Below are 16,880 nucleotides of genomic sequence, written 5' to 3'. Positions count from 1 at the left end.
AAAGAAAATCTTTTTAATAAGTTTAAAGATAGTTTTGCTTTTAATGTTGTTATAAGGATGTTATCTTTCCCTGCCAAGTAGGAACTGACTTCCCTGACTATAGTTCCGATAGCACAGGCCCTTTCCATTTGGAGCTTTTTGTTGACACTGTGTCCCTGCAGTGTGGTTAGTACATGTCCCTACTTCCAGCTTGGCACGGATCTCTACATTTTCATCCCAGCAATTATAATCCCTCATTGTTCAGGATGAAGTAACTACTCATAGTTTCATATCCGCCCTTTTAAAAAACCAAATTTTCTGAAATTAAGACGTCCTAAAATGACAGATACGATACTATTTGTGGAACAGAAGACAAGGTGCTCTAAGAGACCAGAGATTCAAGCAGAAGCCAAGAATGCTGATGAGTGTGGCTGGGAACCTGTGTGGCACGGGGGCAGCTCTGACGGATGCAGAGGAGGAGGTGCTGCATGAGGAAGGTCAGTGCAGCTCCGCGATGTAGAACAAGGACTCAAAAATCCAAAGCATTTCACTCAAATTCACTGTAAAGAAATATTAACTTTTTTCCTTCAGGAATGCTTGTGTGTGTGCAACTAAAAACTAGAATAAAATTTCCAAAACTTTGCGGAAAAGGTTGCTTAACAAAGATGCTCCTTTTTATATAGCTTATCAGCTACTTTGTATTACCTGGAATTCACAATTCAAGAATAAAATCTTTAGTTCACTTAGCAACATGAGAGAACACACTATACACCTTAACTGACCATGAAAAGATTGTTTTATTCCATGAAAATATTCTCAACAGAGAACACTATCTTAAACAAAGCATTTACCATTAAGAAATCAACATATGCACAAAAAGAGTAAAAATTATTAAAAAATTAAAGGTTTTTTGGGGACAACTCACATGTTCAAAATTTAAGAATGATTTAAGAATGATTTAAACTGTGCAAGTACAAATGTCTTTCCTATTGTAATAACCCATATACAGGTCGCACTATTCCACATGAAGAAACTTGCCTCCTGCGGAAGCAAATCCTGCTTTTAGAAAAACAAACAATTGCTTGAAAAGAACAGTTAGTCCTTACAAGAAAACCTTAAACTCTGCCCTCTGTGGCTGCTAGCCAAAAAAACACAAGTACTTGGGGCTTTATACGGAAGACAAACACGGGCTGATCACATTTCCTGCTCACTGCTAACCTTTAAAATGCAAATAGCACTAGGATTTAAAACTACTTTATGTAGTCTGTCAGTACTAAATAATGTCACATTATATAAATAACCCTGTAACGAGATTCAAAATCTAAACATTATAGTTTACTAGCCTCAAAAGTAACACACTATATGTCAGCTGTGTAACAGGGGCACACTTGATATTATGAAGGCATTAACTTTCACACAATTGTCATTCAGCTTTAGTATAACTGGTAGTACGAGTCAAACAACACTGGGAAAAAATTTTTAAAGTAGTTGCACAGCTTCTAAAATATTGCTTAAAATCCAACAATACACAGACCATTTCACGTTCTCTTTCTTCTCTCAAAACAGTAAAGAACCAAATTAATGAAGCTTCCACTGGTAGAAATATCCCCTATCCCCCCCCACCATTTCCCTATTAAACATCACTAAGAAATTAGTTAAGATACAAGTCATTAACAGAATCACAAATGCGAGGCAGGACAACAGGAGCAATAGGGCACTAATGACAATTCTATTTACAAATATAAACATACAAATGTCCATTTTACAGGTAAAAGTGCACATAGATCATTACAAAGTTTCACTGTCATCTGGTTCAAACTAAAGCATCACTTGAAAGCAGACCACCACTGTAATAATCAAATGAGAGCATGGTAACCCCAAATTAAAAGACAATGGGGGGAGAGATCCATAAAACTTCTCATAAAAACACTGAGTAAAGTCAAATGGACTCAAACTTATGTCTTTAGTTTGATGCAAAAATTTGAAGATGCACCATCAAACGTGGTAGAGCTCTAAAAGCCACCTACCGAGGCTACAAGGGCAGCTGCAGCAGCCCTGCCGAGTTAAAGGAGGTCACACTGCGCTGACACACAAAGCCCTTTGTGGGATACTGTAGTGGCAGTGTTGGCAATCAACAGATTTAGGCACTCTAGTTTAAGGCAGCATTTGAATGGAAGCAGCTGACTTCTGACAACAGTCCTTTGTCTTGAGGTGGTAAGTATCTTCTCTGTTTATTATGCCAGGATTTCAGTGCTGACTATAGATTCTTCCCAGACTGAGGTGCTGAAGATGTATCACGCTTCAAAGAGTTCTTTCAACTGGGCTGTAGGCTAGAGCAGAGATGTTTTCTTTTTCTTATCATAAACACTTCAGGTTCACAAACTACATCTTCGTAATGCCAAAACTGGGATGTTTTGCAGTGGGGAAGTTATAACAGCAACACAAACACTAGGATGGAAACATTAGTGCTGGCGATGTTTGACAAAGTGATCTGCACTACAAATGTAAAACAAAACTGAGGCTTGACAAGAACGAGGGATTATAGAGACATGCCTGAAAAATCTAGCCCGATCACTCTAGACATGCAACAGGGTGTTAAGAAAACACAGAAGTGGCGCAGGCAGACACTGACAGATGGCCAGGCTCCTAACAGACGTAGGATCTAAAAAGCCAACTACAACAGAGCTGGGACAGAGATGGTCCTGGCTAGACAGCCAAATGTCAGACAAATTTAATGACCGCTCTGCATTCTTTCTTAGACGTCGGTAAAATAAATGGAAAAAAGGCTAGCCATTGCTGGCTTTTTTTCCCCTTCATGTGAATAATTGTGCACAAGGAATCTAAGGGCTTACAATGATTTTTTTAAAATGATGTATGGAAATGCTAATGAAGTTAGTAAAAAATAATGATGTCTGCATGCACTCATGCAACTTGCTTCTCTCACTCTTTGAGCCTGACAACTCTAAGACCCTCCCCCCAAAGCAGCTGCATGTAACCTCCTCCAACATCTTGCCCAATCCTCAGAAACCCTCTTCAGGAACCTGCAGTCCAGGAGGAAAAAGAAAAGAACAATTACTGAAGACCTTTGGTAATAAGACCAAAAGGGCTGTTCAGTTTAAAGTGTCCGTCCCAAATGTCCCTAAAATCATTTCATAGTCAGCTACTGAAAACACCAAAAAAATCTGGAACATGAGCAAAATTAAAGACCAGTCTTGTAGCTGCTGCCTCACTTCATTTCCCATACAACTAGCACCGCACTAGCCTTGACTGTACAGTGTTACCAACAAATGTGTGTTAAAATTAATTGGAAAAAAACAATCTACCCTAATAATTGATGGTTTAGCTAAAATGAGGAAATGCTCTAAATGGCGGTACAGGTATGTTCCTCCAGCCCAGTTAGTCAAAAAAAAAAAGTTGCTTTACTTTTCAAAGTAAAATGTTCCAGTACGTCTCCTCTATTCAAGATTTCCTCTATCTTAGCTAATTTAAAATCCTTTTTCCTATTATAACCACTAAGTGTTAAATAATCACTAAAGTGATTTATTTCCCAAAAGGCATTTTCAAGATAAAAAATACAAAGATTAGACTAATATGGAAGGGCGTTTGTACATTACTGAAAATTACTAGTAAGCCTGAAAATATTTTCAGGTCTCAAATGAAAGCTTTTTTATTTACCTAAGAGCTGGCAGGTTGATTTGGTAGGTCTCTTGATTCACCTACTGCTGTAACAAATTTTATACTAGGTACTTATAGTCTTCCTTTAGGAAGCCAAAGTTAAGAATAGAGGAAAATGAAAATGGTTACATTCTTATTTTATCCAATGAGCCACCTATCATGGCTGTCTTTTGGAGACTCTAGCTAAGTTCAAACTCCCACTCTAAACCGCTCTTTCGGGAGTCAGCTTTCCAGAGCATTTCAGAGCAGGTTTACTTATCTGAAGTCACTATAATCACTGTTTTCTGAAGCCAAGTGTGTGTGTATATGTATGAATGTGTGTGTGTCAGGCGGGGGCAGGGGGGCTTTCTATCTATGAATTCCTGCCCCAATAGGTCAAACTCTCTGATCGATAAGGCAGAAAAACACAAATCCTTCACACAGACTTAAGCAGGACATAAAGCAAAAGGCATCAATTAAGCTTCACACTAACATCACTCAAATGGTAAAGCATCAATGAGAACAGTTTCTTGTGGTAATCTTCACATCTTTAAGATCAAGCCTACATTCAGCTCACATAGTGAACAATAAATCTTGGATGCCCTTTAAGTTTTCTTACGTTTTCCCACCCGTTGAATGTGTTTTCATTTTGAGTTATCATGCCTATGTCATACATATCACAAAGCTGCCTGGTTAGTTTAGATGTAAGTTACTGCACCTTTACTGTTTTTCTCTAGAGTTACATCTATGTATGATGTGGGAACGTAGCCTTCTTCACCGTTCTGTCTCCGAGCTCTTGTCCATCCATCACCTTTGTCCTCCTCGATGATGTATAGAACTTCACCTTCTTTCATTGCCAGAGTACCTTCATTATGTCCTAGATGAGAGTTTTCATAGTACAAGCATAATTTAAGCACAGCAAAAATGTTACAAATAAAACACGAAACAACATGAAACCCTACTTGACTTCAATGTACAGAGGCCAACTGACTCTCATTAGCAACACCTCTATGCTACTTCGTAGTTTACCCAACACTTTCTTATACATTCTCATTTGAACTGCACAATAATCTGTGAGGCAGGCATTAGTATCACCCCCATGTAACAGATGAAGTATACATCACAATGAGTTATATGATATGTAAGGGTTCCTACTCTCCCAGTTTGCTATTTCAACTTCTTTCCCAAACTTGAGTGGTGTTGCTATCTAGACAATTCATGAGATGTGGATCAGGAAAATAGCAAAAAGACAATGAGGGGCTGTAAAGAATGTAGTTTTAAGAGAGAGCAAAGAGAAAACACAGGCTCAACTCTTGTGATGGTAGAAGCAGAATTGTTATAGCCACAAAGCACAAACTTCCTTCAAAACCTCATCAGTCTCAGGGCTCTCTTTACCCCCCAACCCCCACCCCTCCTAACCTGCTTAGCAGTAATTATTTTCACAAATGAATCTTCATTTAACATATGCTATATTCTTCCCTATTCTCTAGATTACATTATAGCAAGATCTTATTTACTATGAATAGTCACTAAAGACCTTAATTTTAAAACCAATACAACGGATGAGTGGGGAAGGACCTAAATCACAGACCATTTTACAACTTCTCTGTAAAGGCGTTACTGTGCTCCTCTGTGATCTGAGCAACAGGGTTTTTCACAGTCCTTTTCCCACAGGGGAGGGAAGAGGGACTAAAACTGCAGGAAAGGACCACAATGACTCCCTCCCCTCAGACAGTTTGTCATCACAGAGGAAAAGATGGCAATCAGAAGTAATCATATTCTCTCTCTCTCTTTTTTATTTTTGTGAGAGAGAGAGAGAGAGAGGGACAGATAAGGACAGACAGACAGGAAGGGAGAGAGATGAGAAGCATCAATTCTTCACTGTGGCACCTTAATTGTTCATTGATTGCTTTCTTTTTTTTTTTTTTTTTTTTTTTTTTAATTTTTCTGAAGCTGGAAACAGGGAGAGACAATCAGACAGACTCCCGCATGCGCCCGACCGGGATCCACCCGGCATGTCCACCAGGGGCGACGCTTTGCCCACCAGGGGGCGATGCTCTGCCCATCCTGGGCGTCGCCATGTTGCAACCAGAGCCACTCTAGCGCCTGGGGTAGAGGCCACAGAGCCATCCCCAGCGCCCGGGCCATCTTTGCTCCAATGGAGCCTTGGCTGCGGGAGGGGAAGAGAGAGACAGAGAGGGAAAGCGCGGCGGAGGGGTGGAGAAGCAAATGGGTGCTTCTCCTGTGTGCCCTGGCCGGGAATCGAACCCGGGTCCTCCGCACGCTAGGCCAACGCTCTACCGCTGAGCCAACCGGCCAGGGCTGATTGCTTTCTTATATGTGCCTTGACCAGGGAGATACAGCAGACCAAGTGACCCCTTGCTCAAACCAGATGAGCCCGCGCTCAAGCTGGTGACCTCGGGTCTCGAACCTGGGTCCTCTGCATCCCAGCCCGCCACTCTATCCACTGTGCCACCACTTGATCAGGCTCTCATATTCTCTTCTTCCTTCAACTGGATATGAGGACTATAGTCAGGATATGGTGGTGGCATTCAGATATGCTATTTGCCTTGTACCTGTCTCCCAATGTTAGCAAGTTGCAAGAAAAAGCTTGAACTGACATCTAGCAGTTTCCACTTCCTGGGTTGGGCTACATGCACAAGCTGCTGCAACTTTAATGAGTACATGTAGCATTAGTAAGATCTCCAGGGGAAATTCTGTATTGACCACATTTGATAATTATATGATAATCTATATTAGGATGCTGATGACATAGGTCATTTTCTTTCACCTTCATGTATGAAAGGAAAATCTGTTTGGAATATAAACAAAAATATTCATTCTAATGAACTAGGATTGTAATTATCTAACAATGTATTATTTAGCTGAGAACACTAAAGTGCATGACTCTTGTATGTAGACTTTAAGAAACCAATATTATCATATATGTAATATATTAGAAAAACCATACCATCGAAAGGGTAAATAGCTTTGCAGTGTCCAATAGCAGGCAAGGGATCGTCATCTTCAAATTCATCATCAAACTCATTGTGGTGACCATGTTGTTGGGGTGGCCCACGGACTTCTTGATTTGCATCATCAGTGTAACTTCCCTCAGGACTATAAAATATAAAATTATCTCTGATCAAATAACATAAACATGGGAACGTTTTATATTATTTACAAGTTGGTCTCAGGATCAATTCAGAAAATTAAGTAGCAATTATACAGTTCCAAATTAAACCTTTATTTTCTTAAACATTGACCATATACAGAAATTGCTTCTAATACAAAATGCTTCTTTGTTGAATTTCCTGAAATTAAAAAATTAAAAGACTACAATGTTCCTGACACATAGTAAATATCTCACTATCACCAGCTCCAGAGAAAATGTAAACATGTATTAGATATTTGTCTTTCATCATCCTGGATTCATCACCCCTCTTTTGGCAAGACGAACCAAAAATTCCTTAGGGGACCCACTCATATTCAGTTAACATGTTTCAGGTAGAATTGTTCTGTTCTGGCTCAAGAGAGCCAGTTTAGCACAGCACTTTTAATGGTCAGAGTGAAGAGTTCACAAGAAGGACTGTAACCCAATCAGATGTAAGAGATGCACACAGACTATTGCTTGGGACTGCTGAAAGAGAAGCTCCCTTCCTTTTCCACGGGACTTCAACCTGGAGAAACATTAGCCCAGAGCTTTGAAAAATTATCATATGAAGCCTTACAAGGAAGCCAATACAGTGGAAGGCAGAACTTTCAGGTGGAAAGAAACTGAGTGCTGAGGTTATATCATCTGAGCTTCTAGATGAAACTCTCCCTGAAGTCAGCCAATAAAATCTTTTTTCACTTTAAGCCAGTATGGGTAGAGTAGTATTTCATTCTGTCACTAAAAACCCAGACTCCTAATCAAGTTAATTTCCAATAAATCATGTTATCAGGAAAGTTAGTAATTTAGAAAATCCAAAAAAATTAGATAATCTAAAGACATTTTTTTCTTAGGAACATTCTAAGTCAAAGATAGAAAAATGTTAATAATTTTGCTAAAGAATCAAATTACTAAGATGTTAATAATGGGGAAATCTAAATAATTAGGTTTAACATGCCTGAAAAACATGTTCTTAAATAACACAAGCCAAATAGATTAAATTATTAAAATATAGGTTTTATTTAAAAACAAAACTATATATTTTGGGGTTTCTCTTGATATACTGGAAGTTATGTACTCTTTCAAAAAATGATAATGGAGAGAAGAACTCATGTTTGTCAGGAACATACTGTTAACCAGGTATCTTAGTACTGGGTGCTTTACGTACATGACTGCGTTTATTACTAATAGCCCTGTATAAGGGCATCTTCACCTCTATTTTATATTTGAGAAAACTGAGACTCAAGAGAGCATTAAAAATGAATTTACTCAAATTAAACTATAATTAAGTAGCAAACCAAGATCTCTCAAATTCTTCTCTAAGGTGAATTTTAATTTGTTGGACTTTATCATAAACAAGATAAAGACCTATTACAAGGGAGAAATGCTACAAAGGCTATAAAAACATGGAAACTTAGCAAAATGCATTCTGGAAGCTCTGGTCCAAACTAACAATATACATTTTTTTCTTCTTCACAAAACTTTGAGGCAATTGACAGTTAAATTTTTCGTGGCATTAGCTACCAAACTCCATCTACTTTAAGGGGCTCTTCTCAGGCCTGAGGAGCCTGTGCTTCCAGGCTGTGGCTCCAAGAGTTCTCTCTGTCCCACCTCTGGTGTGGACACACGACCAACTAGAACTGAGCAGCAACAGGCAACCCGCTTCCCTTACAGCTATTGTAAAGAAACAGAAAATTATTACGGTTCAAAAGACTGACGTTATTAAAAGCCAAACTTGTTAAGTGAGGGAAAAAATTATATGAAGTTTAGGAAAAAAAGTGAGAAAAGGTTGGGGGAAAAGAAGAAATACAAATAAAATACAAAAAAAAAATGACCTTTCTCGTCCCTGTGTTACAAGATGATTTATGTCACTGCTATGTCTTCTGTCTCCTCTCCCACCTGTTTTGCCTTCAACTTCAGAGAGCCATGCCTTAGGAAAAAAATAAGTAAAACTGAGCTTAATAAATATTTTTAAAAGCTCATAAGATATTCTACATTTAAAATGTGCTTTGAGTTTTTATTATTATGTAATTCTTAGAGAAGGGAAATCTTTATAATTTGGTCAATGATCAACGCTATGGCTAATAAAAATAATTTAAATGTTTAATTTTAAATAATGTTTTAAATTTTAAAACCTCAACAAGGAACTAAACATTATATATCATGTGATACCTTACTTTTTAGATCATGAAACCTATAGTTAAATATCTGAAGATAATCTTACCAAAACCAAGCTATCATAATATAGTTTATACAAATGAATTATCTCAGACAACTACTAAATAAAAAATCTACCTCATTCTTGTGAATTTCCATTCGCAGGCGGTCGATATTATTCATGGTCTCTGCTAATTTAGGCTGCAAACTCCCTGGATCCCCCATTTGTGGATTTTTCTCATAAACATCTTTCATTTTGTTGAGTGCTTCTCTGAAAATATAAAGGAAGCCATAAAATTAAATATTCATTCTATATGTTCCCAGATAAAAGTTTCATTTCTGAAAGATTCATATCATTTTAAATTTAGTCAAATATTACCTGATTAAAGATAATCTGATAAAATATACAGAATCTGTAATTTAAGGAGGCAGTCCTTTAAATCAGTAGTTTTCAACCTTTTTATACTTGGGGATCAGTAAAATTAGAAGAAGTATTTCAGGGACTGCTAAGGTAGAAATCACCCTCAGCATAGGTGAATTCAACTAAGATCACTGGGTCTATGATCTTTATACCACATCAGGGTGCTTAGCTCTTTTGCAGAGCAGCACAAAATTTCTTTCAGACTAGTGGCTGAAAAACACTGCTTTAAAATCATTTAAAATATCAAAAACAAAACAGATTTAATTTCTCATTTTTTGCTTCTAAATGAGATTATATATATCTAGATATATATTATGAGTTTGATTTGAGATATGAGTTTAAGAATTTTAAGGAAATATTTTCCAGCCTTTGATTAAATATATATGTATTAATTATATATACATATATATATTATACATATATTTATAATATTAAATATATAAACATATTTATAATATATTGAATATATACTTATATATAAGTAATATATATATATTTACAAAGGCTGGAAAATATTCCTCAATATTCTTAAACTCATCACAAACCCATTATATTCCTATCCAGACACATTTCTTCGTTCACAGCATCATCATCCTCCCACCCATCTATGCTAGAAATAGAAATGTATCTTTAACTTGCCCTTCTACCTCTAAAATCAGTTTTTCTTCACTTATCACATAACAATAAGATTATAACTCAGTTCTCCTTGACTCTAACATCTGACATTACTGACTTATACTCCTTAATAACTCTTTTTCTTCTTGATCTCCTGGAGCAGGGGTCAGGAACCTTTTTGGCTGAGAGCCATGAACGCCACATATTTTAAAATGTAATTCCGTGAGAGCCATACAACAACCCGTGTACATTACGCATTATTCAATAAAAATTTGTTGTCCCGGAGGGCAGCTGTGATTGGCTCCAGCCACCCGCAACCATGAACATGAGCGGTAGGAAATGAATGGATTGTAATACATGAGAATGTTTTATATTTTTTTTATTTTGTATTTATTCATTTTAGAGAGGAGAGGGAGAGACAGAGAGAGCGAGAGAGAGAGAGGAGAGACAGAGAGAGAGAAGGGGGGAGGAGCTGGAAGCATCAACTCCCATATGTGCCTTGACCAGGCAAGCCCAGGGTTTCGAACCGGCGACCTCAGCATTTCCAGGTCAACGCTTGCGCCACCACAGGTCAGGCTACGTTATTTTTTTTTTTATTAAAGATTTTTTTTCTGTGAGCCAGATGCAAGCATCAAAAGAGCCACATCTGGCTCGCGAGCCATGGGTTCCCGACCCCTGTCCTGGAGGATACATTTTCTTTTTCCTTCTCCACATCTCTACTGTCGCATAATCTTCCTCCCTGGCTTCTTCTCTTCCTCTGTGCATCCTTTAATTGTGTGTTACATAAAATGACATAGGTTCCTTCTCATCTCATCTTACACTTCTCTTATTGTTTTGTTTTTTTCCAGTTTTATTGAGCTATAATTGACTCATTGCTTTAATATCACCTATCTTCAAATGATACTCAAATAGATGTCTCTGATTCTCTTTGTCTCCTAAGTTCTACATTTCCAAATTCAAATAGATACTTCCATATACATTTTTTTAAAAATATTTTTTGTTAATTTTTTATTTATTCATTTTAGAGAGGAGAGGGAGAGACGGAGAGACAGAGAGACAGAGAGAGACGAGGGGAGGAGCTGGAAGCATCAACTCCCATATGTGCCTTGACCAGGCAAGCCCAGGGTTTCGAACCGGCGACCTAGCATTTCCAGGTGGACGGTTTATCCACTGCGCCACCACAGGTCAGGCCATATACATTTTTTACATAGCTCAAAAATCAACAAACAAAATCATTATCTTTGCCCAAAATTTATTTTTCTTACTGTTTTAATTAAGTCTTTATCTATACTTTGGAGGTACAAAGCCTCCACTTTTCTCTTTTTAAACATCCAATCAGGTGGCAAGTCTAACTTACTCTGCCTCTGACACAACTCATATCTACTCCTCCTTTCCATTCCCAAGAAACATCTTAATTTAGGCCCTCACCATCTCTCATTAGGATTATTATAAAGTCATCTAATTGGTTTCCTGCTGCTGGTGTCCTTCCTATACAATCTACTCTTCATATAGTTTTCAATTATTTTTCTTTAGAATATAGTGGTGATAGTATCACCTGCTCTCTCAACAACTTTTGGTGACTCTTCAATACCTATAGAATTCTACAAAAAAGCATTCAAAACTTTACATAATTCATCCTACACCTTTTCATCCTCATCTTCTGCTGTTATACACCATACAATTTCTAATCAAGTCTCCCTGGCCTAGAGCCAATTCTAGGCCATGCAAGAACATTCAAATTTTGTGGGGTTTTCTTGTCTTCCTCTCTTCCTTAAATGCTGTTACTCTACCCTTACAGTATAATTTGTTTTACTGACAAAAAAGCCCATTCTCCCGTCAAGGTCTAATTCCAATGTTCTAGAAACAAACCACTAGCTCTGACATTTATCAGCTACGTAATTTAGACACATTATGGATTTATATGATACTCAATTTTTCCATCTATATAACAGGAACAACAACTTCAGAGGGCTATTTTGATGTACTCAATGATATACTCCATGTGAAATGCAGGGCTCACTTTCTAAGACATACTAATCCCTCAATAAACATTAGTTTCCTACACTACCACCCTTCCTTTTCCCCTAACTCCCCAGTGACATCTGTCTTACTTATCCCCGTGGGAATTCATTATTTTTCCCCTCTAGGTTTGCCCAGAATTGTATATCTCTATTAGCAGCTATCATAATTCAGCTTGTATAGAAATTGAATTGCTTGAGTTTTATCTTTCCCAACTAAAATGTAAGCTGTTAGGATCAGAAACTATGTTTTATTCATTTTTATATCTTCGATAGTACTGGTAGTCTTACATATAGTAAGCCCTGAATATTATGTTATAATTTTCCAGTGACCATTTATATGTTGCTCCAGGAAGAAATTTTTTTTTTTTAATTTATTCATTTTTAGAGAGGAGAGAGAGAGAGAGAGAGAGAGAAACAGAGAGAGAGAAGGGGGGAGGAGCAGGGAGCATCAATTCCCATATGTGCCTTGACCAGGCAAGCCCAGGGTTTCGAACCGGCGACCTCAGCATTTCCAGGTCAACGCTTTATCCACTGCGCCACCACAGGTCAGGCCGAAATATTTTAACATTTAAAAATTATTTCATGCAATATATAGCCTGGTGACTACAGTTAATAATATTGTATATTTGAAAGTTGCTAAGAGAGTCATGTTTACAAATGAAACTAATATGATGTTATATGTCAACTATACCTCATTATTTACTGAGTCCATATCTATGAACTGCCCATCTGCTACATTTTATTTGTAAAATCAAAAGGAACATTCATGGCACTTTCACAGTCATTAGCCATGTACACAGTGGAAAAATATTTCAGTCAGCTGATGCATGTACACATTCTCAACTGAGGTCAAATAAGGAGATGCTCTAATTCCTTGTTTCTGCTGAACAAGTGTCCTTTTCCTGCTCATTGTTGGTGATTTTTCTGTTTAAAGCAGACCATAAACAAAGTACTGAAGTGCTATCCATTGTTCCTGAGAGCAAGAAGGCTGTGAGATACCTTATAGAGAAAATACATGGTTTATAAACTCTGTTCAAGCATGAGCTACTATGCTGTTGGCTCTGAGTTCAGAGTTGATGAATCAACAATATATATAAAGTAATGTTTTTAAAAACAAACACACATAAAACAAGGTTTTGTATAGTTGATAAAAATGCTGAGACTAGAGGTAAATAAATGGAGCCCTGTGTTTTCTGTGATGGTATTCACTAATTCAGTGTTCACAGTGACTTTATAGAGCCTAATTGCCACAAAAATGAGAACTGATTGTAATGCCATATTTCATTTATGATTAAGCACCAATTATACCTGATGTATTCAATATAATTCTTAACAATCTCTTTAATCATGCAGTCCAGAACTTGAACTCTAATTTAAAAAGTAGACAGTAAGTCACCAATTCATTGTAATAACCCTTTCTCAACTTAACTCTCTATGGCAGGGGTAGTCAAAACTTTTTATAAAAACTGCCCAGTTTTGCAGTGCTGGTCAACCTAATCCCTACCGCCCACTAGTGGGCAGTCCAGCTTTCATGGTGGGCCTATCGCAGCGCCATTTGGTTGCTCTGCTTCCGCCCACCATGAAAGCTAAAATACCCACTAGTGGGCGGTAGGGCCTAGGTTGACCAGCACTGCAAAAGCGGGTGGTTTTTATAAAAAGTTTGACAACCCCTGCCTATATTCATTAAAATAATACCAAACTACAGGAATCTTTTTATAAAACTGAAAAAAATTAAAGCTTTGAGTGAATGAATCTGGAGCCATAAGTAATCAAGCACTGTGTGTCAACATATTTTGCTACAAATGAAATAATTATAGCTTCAAGTTTCCATTGAACTCAATTTATATACCAAAGCAAGATGAAATTTATTCAAGTATAAAAGGTAGCCAGCATTGGTTAAACTACTCTTGATGAGTCATCAAATGATTTCATAAATTTCTGGAAGGCATAAATATATACCATTAGCTCTGCAACCTAAGAAACTCCTTAACATTTCATTTCACTTGACACATGGTAATGATAAAATTTTCCAAAGTGTAGGAGTGAATTTTTCTCTCAAAATATATTTCAATTAGGACACATGATTCTTAAACTTTTTATATATGACATTTAAACACATCATTCAAAGTAAACCTGAAAGAAATAATATAATGGTAGAGAGAACTAAATGGTAAAATACTTTTGGTCTGATTCTTTTTGTAGTTCTCTGTTAAGTTCATCGATGCGCTGCTGTAATCTTTTACGTCTCTGTTCTGGTGGCAGATGACTGAAATCTTCTAGTGCTGGGCCCTGAAAAAAGAATCTAAATCAGTATAAAAGGCATTTTCAGGAAATTTTATTTTTTATATATACCTACTATGAAATAAGAATGTCAATTTTAAGTTTAATTTCAAATCACCCCCAAAATATTCCTTTTAAGAAAAAGAAATCTACAGATATGTGTGTTAATTAAAACAACTGTATTAACAAAAGGGCTCAAATCCCAGTCAGTTTATAAAATCATACAATGGTAAAAATAACACCAGATACAGATTAAGTGGTAATGACCAGTATCACATTATTTCCAGGTCTTGGCAGAGTTAAAATAAATACATACGGATCTTCTTACAGCAACAACAAAATGGAAACACATAACATTTCTCATCTATACAAATTGTTTTATATATAACATATTATCACATTCCCAATCAAAGTACTGCAAATGTTCAGACTGAAAATATGAAGTTTATATCACTGCATTAAGTAAGCAACTTACCTCATAAAGACAATCTAATTAATGAAATGCTAATATTGCATACAGTCCTTGAATGACTGCAATTATTAAACCATTCTATTCTTTAGAACCAAAACATACTTATTAAAAAACAAAAGATCCACTAAATGAAATATAAGTAATAATTATATTCCAATAAACACTATTTTCATTTATTCTTTTATACAACCAAATTAATATGCCACACTTATTCCTGAAAGAATTACATGATAGAAAGAGGTCTAATCCTTCTTTTGGAAGTATGCTTGATGTTTGAAAATTTTTTAATGTGTTGATATTCAAGACACAATATCATTTAAAAAAAGTGCTAGTACTGAAATGTGAATTACTGATCCAAATGATGTCTTTCTCTATTTAAATGTTAATCATGTCACTGTTACTTTAGTTATCTTATTAGAGATTATACAACAGAACCACTATTTAAGAACTACTGATTACATTCCACATAAAACCCATATTTACATATATTCCAAAAACTGATGACACCTATCTCCTTCTTCATTTTTCTTTTTAAAATAGTGGTTTTAAGAATATACAAGTTCAGTTTTTAAAGTGTTACTGAAGTGAGCTCCCAAAACAAATGCATCCTTGCTCTTTGGACCACTTAGGCCTGTAACACAGCTAACTAGCTTTATTTCACCATATATAAGAATGCTTCCCTTACTTTTAAAAATGAGAAAACTCACTTTTCAGATAAACCATGATCAAATGTAATAATTAATAACTGAATCTCTAGAATTTTCCTAGTGGCCCGCACATTATGGACATTCAACAACCTTCCCTAAAAAGAAGTAGGACATCTTGTCTAAGTGGCCTTTGATTTTTAATATACCAGTAACCACACAAAAAAATCTGTCAATCTACCAAATTTGACCTCCATGGATGAACTGCAAAATTTCCTACCCTTGATTTAGTGATTATCAATATAAGTTATGTTTTAATCTAATTTATGGTATAGGTTTTAAAAACTATTATATATGTGTCAAAGATAAAACTTTCTAATTTATATATTTTAAAATGTTTCCTAACATTTTGAAAAATTAATAAAGTCAGGAAATATATTCCAATGTGGTTTATTTGGCAGTATTATAATAAACTCAAAACTATGTATAAGCAAATCACCAAATTTTCACTGATCATAATCAAACCTTGTTCTCAAATTTATTAACAGTAGCTACCTAGGCACATGCATGTCTAATATCCTATTTTGACATTATAATCTATTCTATTATACAATGTGAGAAGTTACTCTACTCTGTTTCCTATGGAGGTAAAGAAGACGTCTGATGCACTTAACAACCTGTCCCACTACAAGGAAATTCATAAAAGGCCAAATTGTAAAAGTCTGAAAAACTGGTTTATTTTCTAAAAATGAGAAGCTATGTAAGAACCCAAAATTTGGGGGTTAGGGCTTCAAAATGTACTTCCATTAATTTGTCTGAAATAAATGTGTAAAGGAACATCCTCCCACCAACTCTGTCTCTGTTTCTCTCTCTGTCTCTCTGTCTCTGTCTCTCTCTCTCTCTCTCTCACACACACACACACACACATACACACACACGAGCACGCACGATATTTAGATTACTTGTGCTTTCATTCTATGCAGAAGAAGAAAGCACTGGCTCTATAACAAAATTATTAGGAAAATTTTTGTTCTTATTTTTGGAATGTCCAACAATTCTTATGGTAAACTACAAATCAATTTTATAATCTTTCAAAAGAGTGTTAATAAAAATAATTTCTGTTCAAATTTTTCTTCTATAAAAACAAACATTGGCCCGGGTTGGATAGCTCAGTTGGTTAAAGCCTCATCCTGAAACACAAAGCTTGATCCCCGGTCAGAGCACACAGAGAACAGATAGATGTTTCTGACTCTCTCTCCCTTCCTTTCTCTAAAATCAATAAATAAATTTAAAAAAAAACTTTTGTTCTACCATGTAACTTTCAATATAATGTTTAACTATAATTTTATTCTCTGTAACATGACAAGGACCACACCCAGTAATAGTCACAAACTTAATGAGTTGATTATAGGTTAACATTATTTTTGAATTTTTATGACATCAAGAGGTATTGGTATTTGTTGGACTATGGATTAAATACAAAAAA

General features: G+C 36.1%; 1 protein-coding gene across 3 annotated transcripts in view; it reads right to left on the bottom strand.

The window, feature by feature from the left end:
- Positions 1-757: 757 nt before the first annotated feature.
- The window catches only part of FNBP1L (formin binding protein 1 like), a 114,488-nt gene continuing 98,365 nt past the window's right edge, over positions 758-16,880 (bottom strand). For 2 of the 3 annotated variants that reach the window (XM_066268692.1, XM_066268693.1), the window contains 5 exons: positions 14,178-14,287; positions 9,080-9,212; positions 8,620-8,714; positions 6,605-6,753; positions 758-4,510 (listed from right to left, as the gene is read on the bottom strand). In XM_066268692.1, coding sequence (XP_066124789.1) covers positions 4,332-4,510; positions 6,605-6,753; positions 8,620-8,714; positions 9,080-9,212; positions 14,178-14,287 — 666 coding nt within the window. In that variant the 3' untranslated portion in view covers positions 758-4,331. The remainder of the gene's footprint in view (positions 4,511-6,604; positions 6,754-8,619; positions 8,715-9,079; positions 9,213-14,177; positions 14,288-16,880) is intronic. The other variant, XM_066268690.1, reaches the window with a different exon arrangement.

Source organism: Saccopteryx bilineata, chromosome 3 (genome assembly GCF_036850765.1).
Source record: "Saccopteryx bilineata isolate mSacBil1 chromosome 3, mSacBil1_pri_phased_curated, whole genome shotgun sequence".
In the NCBI taxonomy this organism is placed as follows: Eukaryota; Metazoa; Chordata; class Mammalia; order Chiroptera; family Emballonuridae; genus Saccopteryx; species Saccopteryx bilineata.
This window is presented reverse-complemented; position numbering and strand designations above follow the sequence as displayed.